Here is a 19127-nt window from a genome sequence, read left to right as displayed (position 1 = left end):
CAGTTCTCTAACAAATTGTATTTTTCTTAAGTGTGGAATGCTTTATTAGTTTCGCTTGATTTTGATTGTGATTTCAGAAGCACTATGAATCGAGAAGCTTCATTATTTCATTGTTTTTATTCTCTTGTCCATAATGGAGAGCAGTTTTATTATTATTATCCTTTGCATTGACATCTGCCCCGTCTGAAATAAGAATCTCGACAGCAGTATTAAGGTTATTTTCTGCAGCATAATGAAGAGGAGTTTTATTTTTATTATCTTTTGCATTAACATTTGCACCATATGATAGAATGAGCTCAATTATCTCTTTGTCTTCTGTAGAAATAGAGTAATGAATCGGTTCCATTCTATCTATATCTTTTGCATTGACATCTGCACCATTTGAAAGGAGGAATTCTATTGTCTCTTTGTTTTTGGATGGAACTGCATAATGAAGATATGTTTGGTCAATTTCATCTTTAATATTAATATCTGCACCGAACGAAAGATAAAGTTGCATTATTTCTCTATTATTAGTCTGAACTAAATGAAGCATAGGAGTTACTCCATTTTTACCTTTTGTATTGACATCAGCACCATGTAAAAGAAGAAACTCGGTCATTTCTTTATTATCATGCTTAGAAGTAATATGAAGAGCTGTTATACCATCAATTTCTTTTGAATTGATGTCTGCACCATATGAAATTAATATTTCTGCCAGCTCTTTGTTATTCAAAGTAGCTGCAACATGAAGAGCTGCAATCCCATCATCTCCTTTCAAATTTACGTCAGCACCATGCAAAAGAAGGAATTCAACTAACTCTTTGTTATTTGAATTAACCGCAAAATGAAGAGCTGCCATCTGACATTCTCCTCTGAAGTTTACGTCAGCACCATGCAAGAGAAGAAGTTCAACTATCTCTTTGTTATTTGATGCAGATGCAAAATGAAGAGCTGTCATTCCATCCCCGTTGATTACGTTTACGTCAGCTCCATTTGAAAGAAGAAGCTCGACTATATTTATGTTATCGAAAGAAACTGCAATATGAAGAGCTGTCATGCCACCAATGTCTTTAGCATTGATATCAAAACTATAAGGAAGAAGAATTTTTATTACTTCTTCACATTCTGATGCTGCTGCATAATGAATTGCGGACATTTCGGTTTTATCTTTTAAATAAATATTTGCACCATGTGACAAGATAAACTTTATTATTTCTATGTCATTGGTAGAAATAGATAAAAGGAATACTGTTTGACCATCTTGATCATAGGCATTGATGTTTGCTCCATGTGATAGAAGAAGTTCTATTGCATCAATATTTTTTGTTGCAACTGCCAATTGAAGTGGTGTTTGACCATTTTTAGCTTTAGCTTCAATATCAGCTCCATACGAAAGGAGAAGTTCTACCATTTCTTTCCAATAATTATACAAAGCTAAATGAAGAACAGATCTTCCTTCTTGATCGACAATTTTAATATTTGCTCCTTTTGATAATAGATAAACTACAATCTCTTTTCTACAAAATGTAACTGCATGGGCCAGTGCTGTAATTCTATCTTTATTCGTTGAATCGATATCCAATCCTTGTGAAAGAAGAAATTCAACAGTTTCTTTAGTATTAAAGGATGATGCAATATGAAGAGCATTCACACTGTTATCTGTCGCATTAATATCTGCACCGAGTGAAATAAAATATTTAGAAATAGATTGAATTTGAAATAAAAATGAGTTAATAAGGCATTTGTCGATATTTGATGTTTGATCAAAGCAAATTAAGAATGCATGAAGGTTGTCGTGGTTTCCACAATTGGATAAATCAATATCAATTTCATATTCTTCTTTTAAAAATGTGACAAAATCAATGTTATGAGAAATAATAGCAAATTCCATGCATTTTTCATCAGGATCTTCTTCTTTCAAGCATTCATTTATAATATCTGCATTACCGCCTAAAAATGAGAATTGGACACATGTTTCTGTAATTTCTGGTTTGAATTTTGTAAGTAAAAACTTGAAATATTTGACTGATCCATGATAACAACATAATTCAAGTAATGAAAAACCATCTTTTCCTTGATATTCTATTCTAAGCTCTGATTCTGGATAGAAATAACTTCGAAGTTTTTGATCTTTTTCAAAGTTATCTTTTTCTACGAAAGATATAAATGATTTGATATCATCATACATAATTGATCGATAAATCGTATTTTCTAGATGAATATCCATTGTATAGTTTGATTTTTCGATTTTCTTGAGATGCCTCTTGTTCTTCTCATGAAAAACAATTCCATATTCTATGTAAATAAAGTAATCAAATATTGGACACGTATTATAATATGTTTCATGATATTCTTCATAGAACTTTTTGAAAAGTGTCCAGTATGACTTAAAATAGCGATTATTGTAGATAGCAGCATTTGTAATCATTCTAATAATAGCAATTGGCATAATCTTCTTAGTTTCGATCAGCTTGATTTTGATATCTTTGTATATTTCGTTTATTTCGTCTTCTCGAAATGTCTTTAGTTTATATATTGCATCACTTACATCAATATAATCTTTGTGTAATTCCATAAGCTCATCAAAATAATATTTATTCATTAAAATAAAATATAAAAATAAAACTAAGAATTAAAAATAAGGAACTTTTCTCGCCAAACGGTTCTTATCGTTTGAGACATCTCAATTTCACAAAAATTAAAATTAAAAGTGAAATGTTGGTTTATTTAAATACCTCTTCTGCAATACTATTTATTTTATGTTAACTTTGAAACAATACGTAATATCATAAGTATATTTAAATCATCTTTTGCAATCTTGGTATCATGTGAAAGAAGAAATTCAGCCATTTCGATATTCTGATGACATATTGCAAATAGAAAATCAATAATACCCTTATTATCTTTGCTGTTAAGGTTTATACTATGCGAAATAAGTAGTTTGATAATTTCATAATTTCTCTGATTTATTGCATATTAAACAGGAGTCTTTTTATCGATTTATTTGGCATTAACGTTTGCATCATGTGAAATAAGGAATTCAATTATTTCTTTATTTTCATTAATTACCGCATGATCTAGAGGAGTCAATCCATCGATGTCCTTTTCTTCGATATTAGCACCATGTGAAACAAGAAGATCAACCACTGCAGTATGAATAGGAGTCATATCTTTGAAACTTTTATCATTCACATTTGCACCATGTGAAATAAGTAACTTGGTTATTTCTAAATCATTATAATTTATGCAACCTGAAGAGGGGTTTGATCTTTGAAACCCTCATCATTTGAAAGAAGTAAATCGGCAGTATGTTTTTCCCAAAATGGTAATAAATAAGGTAAAGAAGTCATATTGTTTTTAGATTTGATATTAACATTTGCTCCACTTGCGATAAGCAACTCAACCATTTCTTTGTTTCCTTTATATATTGCATCATAAAGAGCAGTCGTTTCAAATTTATCCTTTGTGTTGATGTCAGCACCATTTGAGATAAGAAAATTTGCTATTTCTTGCCTATTTTTGATTACTGCAAGTTGAAGCGGGGGTTTGCCTATTCTATTTTTTGCATTGATATCGGCACCATTTGACACAAGAAGTCTAGTGATTTCAGCATAATTGTTTAATACAGTATAATGAAGAGCTGTCATCCCATCTTCATCTTTTGCGTTGACATCAGCACCATGAAAAATTAGAAGTTCGATTATTGTTTTGAAATTATTTTTAAATTTCACCTTAATATATACGAAACTATTAATAACACATACTGCACAATGAAGAGGGGTCTGCCCTTCTTGATTTGTTGCATTTACATCAGCCCCGTGTAAAATTAGAAATTCTACTTTCTTTTTTGAATTACTCTTCACTGCAAAATGAAGAGGACTGTCTCCATATTCATTCTTTACATTAATATTAGCACCATGAGATATAAGAAGCTGCAAAATTTCTGTTGTATTATAACCTACAGCAAAATGGAGAGCACTATATCCATTACATGTTGCATTTATGTCGGCCCCAATTGAAATAAAATATTTAATAAGATATGGCAACGGGAACATAACTGAATGAATAAAACATTTGTTGATGTCACCAGTTTGATCAAAATAAACCAGAAATGCTTGAAGATTACTTGCCATGCAGCAATCACGTAAATTTATTTCTAAATTGTATTCATTCATCAAAAAAGTAACAAAATCAATGTTATGCGAAATAATTGCATATTTCATAGAATCTTCATCAGGTTGTTGGTATTTCAAGCATACATTTATAATCTCTGGTTTCCCACCTAAAAATGATAATGAAAGACAATCTTTAGTAATTTCTGGATTGAATTTTGTTATCATGACTTTGAAACAATCAACTGCACCATGATAACAACATAATTCAAGTAATGAAAATCCATTTTCTGGATAGAATTCATTGTGTAATCTTTTATTTTCATCAAAATCATCCAATCCAATAAACCATAAAAATTTGTTCACATCATCTTCCATAATTGCCCTAAAAATTGTATTTTTTTCATGAATTTCGAAATCCTTGAATGTTATTTCACTGTTCTCATTCAAAACTAATATGCATTTATTAAAAATGTATGCTGGTATCATATTTGTTAAATTTGGATGATATTCATTATATAATTTTTTAAATATTGAAAAATATGACTTAAAATAACGATTATTGTACAAATGCACACGTGTTATCATTTTTGCAATTTGAGATGGCAAAACTTTTTTGTTCGTGTTTGTGTATATTCTGATGATTGATGGATTCATTTCATAAAAGTTTTTAGTGCCTTCATATTTTTCGTCTGAACCCCATAATAACTTACAATTGTAGTTAGTAACCATTGATGGACTCCAGTTACTGATGTTTGGATACTTACAAATTGTAGATTTACCGTATGGATTGATTCCATATAAGTCTGGAAATGCTTGATGCCAAACCTCTAATGCTTCCAAATATGATTTTGTGTCTGCTTCAATAACAATATATGATATATTCACATCTTTAATTGGTTTGATATTCATGTATAAACATGAAGTATTTGATCCATATAATCTGTTGTCGCTGTATGACCAATCAAAAAATGTTTCAGCGTTGAAAACATCAATACCGATGATATGTGTTCCATTTGCAATGATTGGAGAAACAAGTTGTGTGTCATTTCGTCCTGAAACTGGAGCACTGATATCTTGAATAATTGGTGAGATTGGATGTGCATCGTTTAATAACATTGTTGATAATTGAATTTTTGGATTTTCTTTGTATAATTTTATTGTAGCTCCATATGCATACTTGTTGTTTTTTGTTGTTATATTTGTCTTAAATGCTGTTGGGTACCTTTCTTTTCTGTTTTCATCTTCAGTGTAATTCTCAATTTTCTCAAATAAAAATGATCTTCGAACTGTTTCTAGTTGAACTTTTGTAAAAACTGTTTCTAATCTAAGTGGTAAAACATAAGCTCTAATAGATTTGATTTTTCTTGTTAGATCACTATCCTGACAGAAAAAATGATTATTATTAATTTCGTTTAATAAAACTGAACTTTGACTATATTTGTAATCAACATAATTTTTGCATCGATTTGTACTTCCATCATCCTTATTAAAATATATGTTAAAGTAACATCGCCCATAATGAGTTTTTTCGCATGTAAACTTTAGTTCATCCCATGTTTTATCAATGAAGTTAGGATCATTTGAGAGATCTTTTTTGAAATAGCCGAAGCAATCGTCATCTAATATACCATGTTTAGGTGGGTCTTTAATAACAGAAAAATTCTCCAAATAATATGTTTCATTGCATTGAGGACCACCTCTTGTATCATTCCATTTACATTCAATTGGATAATTATAAGCAGGACAATAAATTCCATTTTGAAATTCACTTTTTCCAAATGTTAATGTTTGTTTTTCCAAATAGAAGTTCTTCAGACTCGGAAATCTCAAAGAGAAACAGAAGCATAAGAAAATCTGAAAGAATTTACAAAATTGAAAAAATAAGAGTAAAATATATGTCTGAAATGCAATGTTTTTATGGTCTAATAACATTTTAAATGAATATTTTTTGTGAGCAAGGCTCAGGGAAAAAAATGTTTGCGAATTAGATTTAACCGCGCTCAAGTTATTTGAAATATCTTTTCAAATTGTAATTTCCAAATTCTGAAAGATATTACAGCAATATGTAAATCATTCAAAAACATTTTAACGTTGATATATCAGTGGTTTGTTCATTCAGAACCAGTATGATATCCTCTTCATTAATGAAAAATTTCTGAAAATTCACTGCATCGTTCATAATTTTGTTAGCTTTTGGATTATAGCAGAGTGTCCTCATTCCAATAAAATTTTTATATCGCTAAAGCATAAATGAACAGTAATGGTTAAAAAGTGACTCTTGGAACTTTTAATCTTTTGATATTACCTTTTAATTTATCTCCAATAGATGAAATCAAGACTTTTGAAAGGCAAGTAGCATGATGGGAATAACATTAACTGTTAACAGTTTTTTTTTTGTCATTTACATGACAAATTTTTCATCATTGTCAAAAAAAATGTTTTGGATATTTCTTGTTTTCGGAAGATCAGAAATATCATATTACAACTTATTACCTCCATTCAAATTAAACTATGGATGTGAAGTTGGTAATTGGACTGTATCAGGTAATACAATTGTTCAAAATCAATATATTCAATTAATATCTCACGTTGAATATGATCATGGAGGAATATGTAATCGTATTCCCACATATGCCGAACAATGGGAGGTGACCTCCGAGTTTTCACCAGGAGGAACTGGTGGAGAAGGAATTTCATTCTTCCATACTCGTGAGTTATGCTCACAAAACATAGATGAATACACTGGAATGGCAATATTCATTAATATCTCCGAAATAAATAGCGGATTACTCCCTGTTTTCTATAGATATGTTCATAATCAAGATGATATTGAGAAAACTTATCAATACATGTGCGATATTGATAACAAAGGGCATCCCTTTACAATCAAAATTGCAAAAACAGGAACCGGATTTACAATGTCCTATAAAACTCCTGTTGATTTAAATTATTCAAAATGTTTCGAAGTTGAGGAAACAAATATGGTCTCAGAAGGCTACTTTTCATTCCTAAGTTTTAACAGTAAATATCACACTGGAGATCTCGAATTGCTTGGTGTAGATGTAAAATTAAATTCGCCATACGAAGAACCTGTTAACGATACTAGTAACGAATTAAATAGGAAATACTTAGAGAAGTCATACCATACTCGTAGAATCAAAAAAGAAAAGAGAAGAAGTCAAATGAAGGTTATTTACAAATTACTTAATCAATCAATCGAAAACGCTATGAAACTTGACGGAAACAATACAGAGCTAATAGACGCTCTCTTAGAAATCAAAGAAACAATTTTCAGATTGAAAAAATCGATTACAATGAACCAAATCAAACAGATAATTGGCCCAATACTTCAGCAAAGATTCCAGCGTATGAGTTCTGTAAATGAGCGAGCTTTACAGATAAAACAAGCAATTTACATCCAAATCATCAGAATGTGGAACGAAACCGTTCAGGATTTGGCCGATATCGGAGATGAAATAAGATTTTCTATGGATCAGTCGAAATTAGAAGTTTTGAATTATACTCAAGAATTTTTGAAGCAGCAAGCGAAATCTATTTTCGTTGCACAAGCTATTTCTGATTCCGATGAAGAAAGAGCTTCTTCCATTGAAAGAATTCTATTTCTGATCGTCGCAATTGAAGTTACGCTATATATCTTGTTTGTTCTTTATAACAGATTCATTGCTGATTTACTTAAGAAGATTGATTAATAATTCATTTCAGATTTTATAATTTTTCGTATAATAATCGTTGTCCTCTCAATTTTGAATACTACTCATTGAAAAAATTGAAAACTATTTTGTATTTTGTTTTTTTATAAAATGTATGAATAATTAGTTTTTAATCGCATTAACAATATACATTTTAATTTTTTTCAAAAGATCATTTGGGTCTACATTGAATCCATTCTCCATAAGGTCTAAAATGGATTTAGCAACTTCTGTAGGTTTCATCAGCGTTATTCCTTTCGTAAGTAATGTTTTTCTACTAAAATTTATAAGATAATCAACAAAATCTTCTGGAGGATTGTCCTTAGCAATCATTGCATAAGCAACTGTAGTATATGATATTAATGAAAGCGAGTAATGGCAGAATTTCAGTATGTTGTGCTCCATTTCTATAAAATTCGATCTTGAATATAAACCATCGCATAAATATATGAATTCTGATAAAGCAGGATAGTTTGTTTCGTTATATTTGGTAGCAGTATAAAGGGATGTTGCTGCAAGTAGCTGATAACTACCAATTGGAACAACGTTCTTTAGAATATATAAATCAATCATATTAACTGCTATATACAATGTTTCAGGTTGCAATTTGTATATTTCAACTAGTTCATTAAGCCATTCTATGAGTTTTGAACGTGATTCGAAATCAATTTGGATTTGATATGGTTTACAGACTTCATCTCTACCTCCATCACGAATACATGTTCTAGATATTGTATCTTGTTTGAACAAATTATAATAAAGTTCATTATTTTCCATTAATTGTCTTTCTTCTCAATTTACTTCCCTCGGGGAACTATGTGTTTTTATATGGTATTTAAATTATTTTCTTCATTAAAAAGATTTTTCTTCATATAAGTATCTCATTAAAATCAAAATTTTTGCAATTATTAATTCATTGAACTCCAATTCATATTATACTTTGTTTTCACTCCTAATTAAGCTATTAAATTTGATTGGGAATGCTAATACTGGCTTGTAATTATTGATAAAATGATAATAATTTGATATCATTCATAGAGATTATTTAATTAGCAAAACCTCTTAGAAAGTTAATACCTATTGAAATTTTAAAGTTCAAATGAATATATTAATATATTAAAAATTTTCATCATAAAAATGCAATTCTCAACCAATCTTCAGGATAATTAGACATCTGTACGATATAATAGTAGTATTATATCCAAAAGAAACTTCATTTTCCAAAAATGATTTCAGAGTTGAGTTTATCCAGTATTGGTCATCACGAAGAACCATCATATGGCATCAACCCATATCATCCACTAAGGCGTCTTTGGGAATATATTATGTATTATTCTTCATTTATTGTTCTTTGGGAAATTCCTTTTGAATGGACATTCAATTTCCAAGGAAAACTCAGATGGGTTATTCCATCATTAGTTGTAGACTCATTTTTCCTTGCAGATATATTCATTGTATTAAAAACTGGCGTTTTACATCGAGGAGTTATTAAAAATGACAAAGATTCAATATCTCAAACAATTCCTTTATGGAGAAAGATAATTTACTGGATTTGCCCAATTCCATTTTATTTAATTGGCTATTTTGCAAAAAATCATGTTTTATACAACGTTTTACTTCTTCTCAAAGTCTTAAGATTCTTCAGATTGTACGATGCTAATTATGTAATCAAAAACACTCTTGTCTACATCTCACCATTTTCTAAAATTTCTCGATTATTTACAACATTAATCACAATCATTCACATTTGTGCTTGTGCATTCTGGTATACAGGTCACGTTGAAATTCCAAATCGTTCATGGCTTACAGAAACCTTTATGGTTGAAAAACCAAAATTAATTCAATATTTTCATACTGTTTACTACATTTCCACCACAGTTCTTACGATTGGCTACGGAGATCTTCATCCATACACATTCCCAGAGGTCTGTGTAGTCATTTGCGTTGAAATTGTTGGTGTATTCTTTTATAATTTTTTAGTTTCAACGATGGTTTCCATTGTAGCCGATCCTTCACGCAATTCCTTCCTCAACAAGTACATGAGGATCTCTTCCGTGTTCAAATACCGCAGAATCTCCGAGAGTTCGATGGAAGAATTATTAAGATACTACGAATACGTCTGGGAAATGGATAGAGACAGAGCGGACTTCTTCGAAACAGCTGAGAAGATGCCAATAGCCCTCCAAAAGAAACTGGCTCTGGCTCTTCACGCCGATGTATTTGAAAAAGTGGAAATTTTCAAAAATGCCGATGAAGAAGTGCTTCAAAGCATCGCAATGGCACTGAGACCGAGAGTTTTCACACCAGGAGATTTCTTAATTAAGGCTGGAAGAGTGGCTACAAGAATGTACTTCGTAACTGAAGGAAAAGTTGATTTGATTTCGCCATCTGGAAGTTTATTGAGAGTAAATGACGGTTACAGCGGTTTTGTACTTGGTGAAACATCTGTTGTTGGTGGAGACGTGGTCGAATCATCTGCAATTGCTGAAACATACGTGGAAGCGTTCGAATTAACAAAAGATGACTTTGATGAGATAGCTGAAGAACATCCACAACTTGTGAATGGTATAACAAGTTATGTTTCAAGTAGAAAGGATCGTAACAAAGGTGAAGAACCAAATAATTCCAAATAATTAATTTTATTTATTTTTCAAAATTAATTAATTATACATGTTTATTGATAATTATGTCGTTTTGATCATGATTTCTGAATTTAATTTCCGAAATTTTATTTTGATCTCAAAAATTATCTTAATTCTATTCATTTCAATATGGATTTGTTATCCATTGTTTATTTGACTATTGATTGTTAGACATTTTGTTAGATTTGTAAATTGTATTTTTTATTGAATTTCATCTAATGCTTTTGATATGTGGGCCATGTGTAAATGAGGAAGATAAAAATTTTTTAACATATAAGTCATTTTGAAATTTGATATGAAAAATATTTTTTTGATATTAACTATTCCTCAATCTCCCTCAACAGATGGTTGAGGCCAATTGTGTGATTTGATGATATTTTGGATTATTACACCATAATCTTTGTTGTTGAAAGCATATGAAATTGTCATTATTCATTTTGAGACTAATATTTATAGCTAATATAATCATATTAATTGGCAATCTTGATCGAAATCGATCTCCTTTATTCCAATTACCATGTCAAAATTTTGAATGAATTTTTTGAGAAAGAAATTTTGAAAAGTGTTTTTCGAACTTGTGTGGTTCAGTGTGAGGATTCATTCTCACATGAAGATTATTTCTAATAACCTCGCATCTCTCAATTTTCTGTAGAGGTTGTTGTTTAACCTCGAATTTGAATGTGTAAACATCAGAATTTCTACTCAATTTAACTCAAAATCAGAACCTCGTATCTAAAGAATCAGTTATATAAGCCATTTTTACTAAATGAGTGACAACAGAAGATCATCTTCTGAGTATTCTAAATCAGGTACACGTAGAGAAAGCTCTGCGATTGTACAGACAAAATTCACCAAAGAAGAAAACTCCAGAGCACGTGGAAAAGTATACTCAATGATTCTTTCTGACCCATATGCTATTGCTGGCTTATTGCCAACCCTTATTTCCGGTGCTTTCCCAATTATTACTTTCTATTTCCTTGGTAATATCATTACATTCATGGGAGAATATACAATGGGCTATTCTGGAGATCCATTACATAAGATCTCATTACAATTAGCATGGTTTTCTATTGTAATTTTCGTTGTTGCCGTATTAAGAGCAATATCTTCAATGTTTTGGATCAGAGTTGGTGCAAGAGTATCTACAAAGATCAGATCAGAAGTGTTCAGACATATAATGACTTATGATGTCAAATTTTACGATACTCATCCAATTGGTGCTCTTCTTACAGTTCTTGGCGAAGATACATCAATCATTCAAGAATGCTTTGGTACAACAAAGTGTCTTCAGATCCAATTGTTCGGTCAATTCTTCATTGGCTTAGTTTGAGTTTTCGTTCTTTCATGGAGACTTGGCCTCATCATGTTCGCCTTGATTCCATTTGTTGTAATCATTATGCTCCTCTTCCATCCATTTATTCAGAAGAATGCTATTTCTAGATTCAAATTCTTCTCAAGTGCCATTACAATTGCAGAAGAAACTATTGCAGCTATCAGAACAATCAGAGGCTTCAACAGAGAACAGCAGGATACAGACAGATTCGTTGAAAAGAATGAACAAGCAGCTCATTACGAAAGAAACATTGTTTACTGCATTGGTACAATGTTCTTTGTTGTCTTCATTTGCGTTTGGGCTGTTGTCATTGGAAATCTTTATTATGCTTCTAAATTGGTCGTAAAACAAGAGAACGGTAAAAAGTTCGAAGCTGGTACAATGTTTTCCGTATTCGGTATGACAATGATGGGTTGCATGGGCTTAGTTTTCTTCGAAAACTCAATTCAAGCAGAACAAAGAGCCGTTCAAGCCGCAAACAGAGTTGTTCAGCTTCTCGACTATCAGCCATCAATCAACTTCGAAGGGGGCCTCAAGTACGATGACTTCAAAGGTTATATCAAATTCGAAAACGTTTCTTTCTGTTATCCAACGAGAAATGTCATGGCTCTTAAGAATGTCAGCTTCGAGATCAAGCCAAACGAACAGATTGCTTTAGTTGGTCACTCAGGTTCCGGTAAATCAACTTGTGTCCAACTCATACAGAGATACTACGATGTTACAGAAGGTATCATTACAATCGATGGCCATGATATCAAAGAACTCGATCCTCGCTGGTTACACAGAAAGATGGCTTTGGTTTCTCAAGAACCAACATTGTTCCAAGCTTCAGTAAAAGAGAACGTTTGCTACGGTGTTACAGACGAGAAGACAGATGAACAAGTTTGGGAAGCTCTCGAGACAGCAAATGCCAAGAAATTCGTTCTCAAATTCGATGATCAACTCAAACACATGGTTGGTGACAGAGGAAGTACTGTTTCAGGTGGCCAAAAGCAGAGAATCGCAATTGCTAGAGCTGTTATCAAAGATCCAACAATTTTGATTTGCGATGAAGCAACTTCTGCTTTGGATGCGGAATCTGAAAAGAAAGTTCAAAGTGCTCTTGATAAGATCCTCGAAACAAGAACAGGCGTAATTGTTGCTCACAGATTATCAACAATCAAAAATGCAACAAGAATTTACGTATTTGATGCAGGTGAAATCGTAGAAATTGGTAACCACAAGGAACTTGTTGAGAAGAAAGGTCATTACTATAATTTGGTAAAGAGGCAGTTGAAATCTACTGAAGAAAAGAAGGAAGAAGAAGAAAAGAGGAAAGCTGAAGAGAATTCAGAGAGTAAAGAAACAAGTAGCTACAGCGGATCTAATGATGGTACTGTAAGTGGTTCTAAGAAAGTTATTAAATTAGATGATGATGAAGAGATCTCAGAAGTATCTGAATCTTCGTCAAAGTAGATAGGTAAATAAAAATTAATTCTTTTTTGCTAATCTTAACTATTTAAATTTTTTTATAAGAAATATCGAAAATAATTTGTTCAAAATGTAGTTGAAATGTAATTCAAACTTAAAGATACTTCGTGTGCTTGGGATTCATTGAAGGTTATCGATTCGATTTCGATAAATCAATCAAAATGTAACATAAAAAGATGGTTTTAGGATTAATTCGATACTTTAATGAGAATTACTTGGTATGTTGAATATGTGTTTTGACAATAATTTGATTTTGTTGTAAATATAATCAATAATATTTGGAAATAAGCAGCTCTACCTCATTAAATGTGATAAGGAGCATTTGGGTGTTCCAATAGGTCATAAATGAAGTTGATGAAAATTCCAAATTTTTTTTGATTTTATCAAAATGATGAGAATCTCAACATTTTTTAATGTCATTTTTGAATTTTCAAAATTTTTTTGGAGGTTTTTTATTAAAGAGACGATTTTTCGTATGAATTCTTTTATTTATCCTTAATTTAAATAATGTCATATATAATAAAAATGATCTATTATTATATTTTGGTTTAAATACTTTAATCCATATAGAATTTAATAGCATATATTTTGATTCTCAACTCCGAATGCAAATTATATAAACAGCCATAAATAAAATGCTTATTCTGATGCAATTCTTCAGTTATAAGGCCATTGACTTAGTGGATTCGGACATTATTCTTCGTAATGAATTCTCAACTTAAAATATCATCAGTAACATCAATAGATACTATTGGTCACCTCGAAAAATCAAATTGACCCAGTTCAATCTGAATTGTTAATCTGCCAACGGCCTTTTACATTGAATAATGATATTAGCATTTATATGGTTCCAAATCGATCATTTATTTTTTTTACCCACATTTTCATTACAACAATCAATTGATTTTTTTTCTTTGACAACATTCTATGAAGCCTAAGAATGGAAGAAACAGGAGTTCGAGTACAGATATCCTTCTTAATCCTAGTTCCAAACCCAATATTAAAGAAGAACCTTCTCCTGCATCAATGTTGAAACCAGTTACATCAATGCCATTAATCCGCATTCTTCCTGAGAGTGATAAAAAGTATGAGAAATTTATCACAAAAGAAAAAACAGATGATAGCTTTGAGATAAGTGAAGCTATTACTGTTCTGACATCTCAAAAATGCTATTTCAACTCACAAATCATCGAAAGCGCTGAAGAAAGAACAGTACTCAATGACGATGTTTATGCAATTACACAATTTCTTGATAAAGCATCTGATTACAAGATTGATGCATTAAGAAGTACTTTGATGCAAGATATTTCAATAGGACAGAAATCAATTAAATACTTAGATCGTATAGTTGTTATGTTCCAAAAAGCTGGTCTCGAAATCGATAGATTTACGAGTTTTATTCAAGAACATTCAGATGAATATTACGTATACGCGAGAGAATTCATCGAGGAGATCACCGGTGATAAGAAATATATGACTAAGTTTATAAAGATCCTAAAATACATCAAAAAAATAAAACTTCCTGATTTATCGACAATTCCTAAAAATATGTGCTTCTATGTTAGTGGTACATACGAGAATCAAGTAATAAATCGAATAAAGACAAAATTTAATGAACTTACCGCTGCGGATTCTACTTTTATTATCGAATCTCTTTCAAAGAACGTTCCTTACGAAGTTGCAGAAGATACATTCTTCTCCATCGCCTGGCAGATCCGCCAGTTCCCTTGGACGGTAGAACCTTTCTGTATTCCTGTTTTAGAAAGATTGATTCCAAAAACAATGAATGTTCCATTCCTTTCAGATAAATATGCAATGATGACATTATCAGAGTTATCGAGAATGCCAGAATGGCCATACTACAGCTGTGTTGATGAAATTAACACGATCGTTTTCGAAATCAATCCATTTAACATCGCCAGAACATTTTGGAACGTTATTAACAAAATACCAGAGATAATAAAGCAAACTGTACCAAATTTGGACGAAGATTTCGCTTTAGATTTCGATACTTTATTCAAAATTTTAGTTTTAATCGTTTTTGCAACTTGTAACCCCGAGATTACTTTCCACATTGCATTTTCCTCTGCATATCGAGAGGCTGTCGTTGATGATTTTGAATTATCATACGCAATGAATTATTTACAAGGCCTTTATGCATATTTACTCAGATTCAACTACTACGACTTGTTAGAAAAGTCTAAGAATCTCAGAAACCAATCCAAGAAATAAATGTTTTTTGTTTGTATTTTATCTAAAAAAATTATTTTAAATAACTGTAATAATCGTTTTTAAATAATACAGAAAATATCGTAGAAACATAAGGATTTTAAATTGACAAAAATATAATTTTTTGAAATTTGATTTTTTTTTTGGAGGTAAAACTTTAATGTGCTGATTGCTTTGATATATGGCCGATGATACTGACATCATCATCTTCAGCATCAAATTCAACGTTATTATCTAAGGCATAACCATCAGAAGTAGTTCCGATAAATTCTATTTTGTTGATAGCGATGCATGGTGGATCTCCTGGGCAAGATTCGTCTTGAATAAGTCGAACATATTTTGCAGTGTGAGTTTCGCTGAATTTATATGTTTTTTCTTTGCAACGCCTCATTTCATTATCCTTTTCGACCTTATGAATTGTTTTCCATGTTTGATTATCCATAGATATTTGAAGGGACCAGGAATAGATGCAGCACAAGCAGCAATAATATTGCTCATCGTAACAGCAGCATGCATCATCTGCTGTATCACAGCATCCGCTCTTTAAGTAGTAACCATTAATATTCATAAGCTGATTCTTAACTGAGTAAACAGCCCATGGATGATCTTTATCAGATTTTCCGCAGTTAGAGCACCAATCGTAGTTTTTAGGTACTTGATCAAAAACATACTCGGGTTTTGTTAGTTGCTTAGTTCCGTTGATGTATTGGGAGGTTGATCCACTGACAGAAACCTCGACTAAGTTCTTATAGTAAGCATTCCTCAGAATGGAGTTCGAATCAGTAAGTATATTTTCACATAAAATCAATAAGAAATTCATTCTAAAAATTTGATTTGAAGTAATATCAATATAACATCTATTTCTATTTTATTCTAGGAATAATGCATTTCTGGCTTGAAAGATAGAGTCTTTTATAATTTTTTTGATGGGAAATTTCGATTGACGAGAAAGTACTAACCAAGCTTTGTATTTCATATACACACTTTCAGTATAATCCATTTTCATTAATGTTTAGAGACAATGACCAGAATTTTTTTAAAAATCATTTGTCCATCATGAATTATCAAGAATTAGCTTTTGAAAATTTAAATAAATCCAATATGAAATACGAAAACACTCTTATTTTATGATTTTATTCTAGTTTCGATTTTTGAATTCAATTTTTGAGTGAATTTTTTTCGAATAAAAGCACATTCATACGACAAATATTGCATATATGGATCGAATTATAGGAAAATGCTATAAGCAGTCAGATGAACTGTTTCGTAATTTTAAACGGTCGTTTAGCTTGGCTACAATCAAACTTTTTACAATAAAATCTAAATGTCTCTCGCATTCGATGAACGTGGAAACCCATTTATTGTTATCCGTGACCAAGGCACTAAGGAGCGTCTGAAGGGAATTGAAGCTCTCCGTGCCAACATTCAAGCTGCTACAGCGGTCACAAGCGTTTTAAAGACATCACTCGGCCCACGTGGTTTAGACAAGATGATTGTCTCACCACACGGAAAAATTAATGTTACAAACGATGGTGCAACAATTATGGACGATATGGAAGTTGAGCATCAAGTTGCTAAGCTTCTTGTCGATCTTTCAAAGTCTATGGATAACGAAATTGGCGATGGCACAACATCTGTCGTCGTTCTTACTGGCTGCCTTTTGGAATCAGCCCTCGGTCTTCTTGATCGCGGCCTTCACCCATTACGTATTGCTGAAGGCTTTGATCATGCTTGCGATGTTGCTGTCAAGCGCATCGAAGAGATTGCTGAGACATTAGATTTCACTCCAGAAGATCATCATAACCTTGATGAAGTCTGCGAGACAACACTCAACTCTAAGATCGTCAACCGCTACCGTGATGAGCTCGCTAGAATGGCTGTCGAAGCTGTTCTTCGCGTTGCTGATCTTCCTCGCAAGGATGTCAACCTCGAGCGCATTAAAACAGTCTGCAAGGTTGGTGGCCGCCTCGAAGATACACAGCTCCTCAACGGTCTCGTAATCGACAAGACATGGTCACATTCCCAGATGCCACGTGATGTCGAGAACGCCAAGGTTGCAGTCCTCACATGCCCATTCGAACCACCGAAACCAAAGACAAAGTACGGAGTTACAATCAAATCAGCCGAAGAATACGAAGAACTTCATAAGGCCGAACAACAGTACTTCCTCGACCAAATCGATCGTCTTAAGAAGGCTGGTGCCCAGGTCGTCATGTGCCAGTGGGGCTTCGATGATGAAGCAAATCACCTTCTTTTCCAGAACGATCTTCCAGCCGTTCGCTGGGTTCTTGGCGGCGATATCGAGAAACTCGCAATTACAACAGGCGCTAGAATCGTCCAGCGCTTCGAAGACCTCGCACCAGAGAAACTTGGTACAGCCAAGATCTGCAAGGAACTCAATTTCGGAACATCATTACAGCACATGCTTCTCATCGAAGGTGTCGCCGACGTCCCATGCGTTACATTCCTTATCCGTGGTGGCAACCAGATGATGCTCGATGAGGCCGACCGTTCACTCCATGACGCCCTTTGCGTTGCCCGAAACCTCATCCGCGATAACCGTATCGTTTACGGTGGTGGTTCATCCGAAATTGCCGCCGCCATCGCAGTCCGCAAGGCAGCCGACACAAACAACACAATCCACCAGTACGCGATGAAGGCCTTCGCCGATGCTCTCGAGGGCATCCCACAGGCACTCGCAGGAAACTCCGGCCTCAACCCAATCGAGACCGTAGAGAACATCAAGCGCCAGCAGCTCGAAACAGGAATCACAACACTCGGTGTTGACTGCGTTTTCGCTGGAACTAACGATATGAAGAAGCAAAAGGTCGTCGAAACAATGCGCGGTAAGTGCTCCCAATTCCGTCTTGCAACACAGATCGCTAAGATGGTCCTCAAGATCGACGATGTCATCGGCGACATCCCCATCTAAATATAAATATTTTAAACAAGGTTATAAATATAAAATATTTGAAATTTTTTTTGAATAATGATTTGGATATGTAGATTCTACTGGAAATATCTGAGATTATGGTTCGATAGAATTCAACAATTACATACTCCATGCATGACATGTAAATAAATAGTATCATTTCTAACCTCCAAAATAACAGAGAAAGAAGGAGTTCTAAAAAAAAACATTATTGTTCAAAATAGATTGATCATTGATGAAATTTGTATAATCAGTTAGATTAAATGCCTAGATAACTTAGTATATATGATTTAGGAGAAATGTTATGAGATTAATTTGATGTGAAAGACTTATTAAGGCAAGAAAAATGAAAAAATAAAGTGTAGATGAGAATATAGTACATCAAACTAGGTAGAATTTGAACTATTACCAATCACCAGCAATAGTTCTAAGAAAACAAAAAATCGACACCAACCGGATTTGAACCGATGAGGGACAAGCCCATGGGGACTCAAATCCCACGCCTTAACCACTCGGCCATAGTGCCTCACCGTAATTATTGTCAATATTATATATGAGATAATAAATAATGTAATTCTGTGATTTGACGAATATTTTATTTCAAGAAAATAACTCTTTAAGGGTGCACCCGCATGTACGTTTATTTGAGAGGAGGATTACCCTCTCAATTTTGAAAGATTCGTTAACTTAATATCTCGATGAATATTGGATTGC

At 32.6% G+C, this 19127-nt stretch overlaps 11 protein-coding genes and 1 non-coding gene across 12 annotated transcripts, besides 1 other annotated feature; 6 read left to right on the top strand and 6 right to left on the bottom strand.

Annotated features, from left to right (window-relative positions):
• Positions 1 to 82: 82 nt before the first annotated feature.
• TVAGG3_0362440 (ankyrin repeat and SOCS box-containing protein 4 family) lies at positions 83 to 2584 on the bottom strand (the record flags this gene model as incomplete). Its single annotated transcript, XM_001579908.1, has 1 exon — positions 83 to 2584. One exon carries the CDS (start codon positions 2582 to 2584, stop codon positions 83 to 85), a length of 2502 nt encoding a protein of 833 aa, XP_001579958.1.
• Positions 2585 to 2982: 398 nt separating this feature from the next.
• TVAGG3_0362430 (Ankyrin repeat family) lies at positions 2983 to 3150 on the bottom strand (the record flags this gene model as incomplete). The annotated part of the gene is made up of 1 exon (XM_001579907.1): positions 2983 to 3150. The coding sequence occupies one exon, from the start codon at positions 3148 to 3150 to the stop codon at positions 2983 to 2985; it is 168 nt and encodes a 55-aa protein (XP_001579957.1).
• Positions 3151 to 3224: 74 nt separating this feature from the next.
• Positions 3225 to 6029, bottom strand: TVAGG3_0362420 (spectrin binding; the record flags this gene model as incomplete). The annotated part of the gene is made up of 1 exon (XM_001579906.1): positions 3225 to 6029. The coding sequence occupies one exon, from the start codon at positions 6027 to 6029 to the stop codon at positions 3225 to 3227; it is 2805 nt and encodes a 934-aa protein (XP_001579956.1).
• A 503-nt stretch (positions 6030 to 6532) lies between these two features.
• TVAGG3_0362410 (lectin leg-like domain-containing protein) lies at positions 6533 to 7807 on the top strand (the record flags this gene model as incomplete). The annotated part of the gene is made up of 1 exon (XM_001579905.1): positions 6533 to 7807. One exon carries the CDS (start codon positions 6533 to 6535, stop codon positions 7805 to 7807), a length of 1275 nt encoding a protein of 424 aa, XP_001579955.1.
• Positions 7808 to 7930: 123 nt separating this feature from the next.
• Positions 7931 to 8584, bottom strand: TVAGG3_0362400 (cell division; the record flags this gene model as incomplete). The annotated part of the gene is made up of 1 exon (XM_001579904.1): positions 7931 to 8584. One exon carries the CDS (start codon positions 8582 to 8584, stop codon positions 7931 to 7933), a length of 654 nt encoding a protein of 217 aa, XP_001579954.1.
• Positions 8585 to 9032: 448 nt separating this feature from the next.
• On the top strand, positions 9033 to 10911 carry TVAGG3_0362390 (cyclic nucleotide-gated ion channel protein; the record flags this gene model as incomplete). The annotated part of the gene is made up of 1 exon (XM_001579903.2): positions 9034 to 10440. The coding sequence occupies one exon, from the start codon at positions 9034 to 9036 to the stop codon at positions 10438 to 10440; it is 1407 nt and encodes a 468-aa protein (XP_001579953.1).
• A 304-nt stretch (positions 10912 to 11215) lies between these two features.
• TVAGG3_0362380 (ATPase activity, coupled to transmembrane movement of substances) lies at positions 11216 to 11779 on the top strand (the record flags this gene model as incomplete). The annotated part of the gene is made up of 1 exon (XM_001579902.1): positions 11216 to 11779. The coding sequence occupies one exon, from the start codon at positions 11216 to 11218 to the stop codon at positions 11777 to 11779; it is 564 nt and encodes a 187-aa protein (XP_001579952.1).
• Positions 11780 to 11845: 66 nt separating this feature from the next.
• Positions 11846 to 13237, top strand: TVAGG3_0362370 (ABC transporter type 1, transmembrane domain domain-containing protein; the record flags this gene model as incomplete). The annotated part of the gene is made up of 1 exon (XM_001579901.1): positions 11846 to 13237. One exon carries the CDS (start codon positions 11846 to 11848, stop codon positions 13235 to 13237), a length of 1392 nt encoding a protein of 463 aa, XP_001579951.1.
• Positions 13238 to 14278: 1041 nt separating this feature from the next.
• Positions 14279 to 15484, top strand: TVAGG3_0362360 (uncharacterized protein; the record flags this gene model as incomplete). The annotated part of the gene is made up of 1 exon (XM_001579900.1): positions 14279 to 15484. One exon carries the CDS (start codon positions 14279 to 14281, stop codon positions 15482 to 15484), a length of 1206 nt encoding a protein of 401 aa, XP_001579950.1.
• Positions 15485 to 15638: 154 nt separating this feature from the next.
• TVAGG3_0362350 (uncharacterized protein) lies at positions 15639 to 16301 on the bottom strand (the record flags this gene model as incomplete). The annotated part of the gene is made up of 1 exon (XM_001579899.1): positions 15639 to 16301. The coding sequence occupies one exon, from the start codon at positions 16299 to 16301 to the stop codon at positions 15639 to 15641; it is 663 nt and encodes a 220-aa protein (XP_001579949.1).
• A 465-nt stretch (positions 16302 to 16766) lies between these two features.
• TVAGG3_0362340 (unfolded protein binding) lies at positions 16767 to 18750 on the top strand (the record flags this gene model as incomplete). Its single annotated transcript, XM_001579898.2, has 1 exon — positions 16806 to 18413. One exon carries the CDS (start codon positions 16806 to 16808, stop codon positions 18411 to 18413), a length of 1608 nt encoding a protein of 535 aa, XP_001579948.1.
• Positions 18751 to 18857: 107 nt separating this feature from the next.
• On the bottom strand, positions 18858 to 18939 carry TVAGG3_0362330. Its single transcript has one exon. It is a non-coding gene; the product is annotated as a tRNA-Ser (tRNA).
• Positions 18940 to 19033: 94 nt separating this feature from the next.
• Positions 19034 to 19127: part of a mobile genetic element that runs on past the window's edge.

This window comes from Trichomonas vaginalis, chromosome V (assembly GCF_026262505.1).
Source record: "Trichomonas vaginalis G3 chromosome V, whole genome shotgun sequence".
NCBI lineage: Eukaryota > Parabasalia > Trichomonadida > Trichomonadidae > Trichomonas > Trichomonas vaginalis.
Note: the sequence above shows the minus strand (reverse complement) of the source record. Positions and strands in the feature narration are given on the sequence as shown.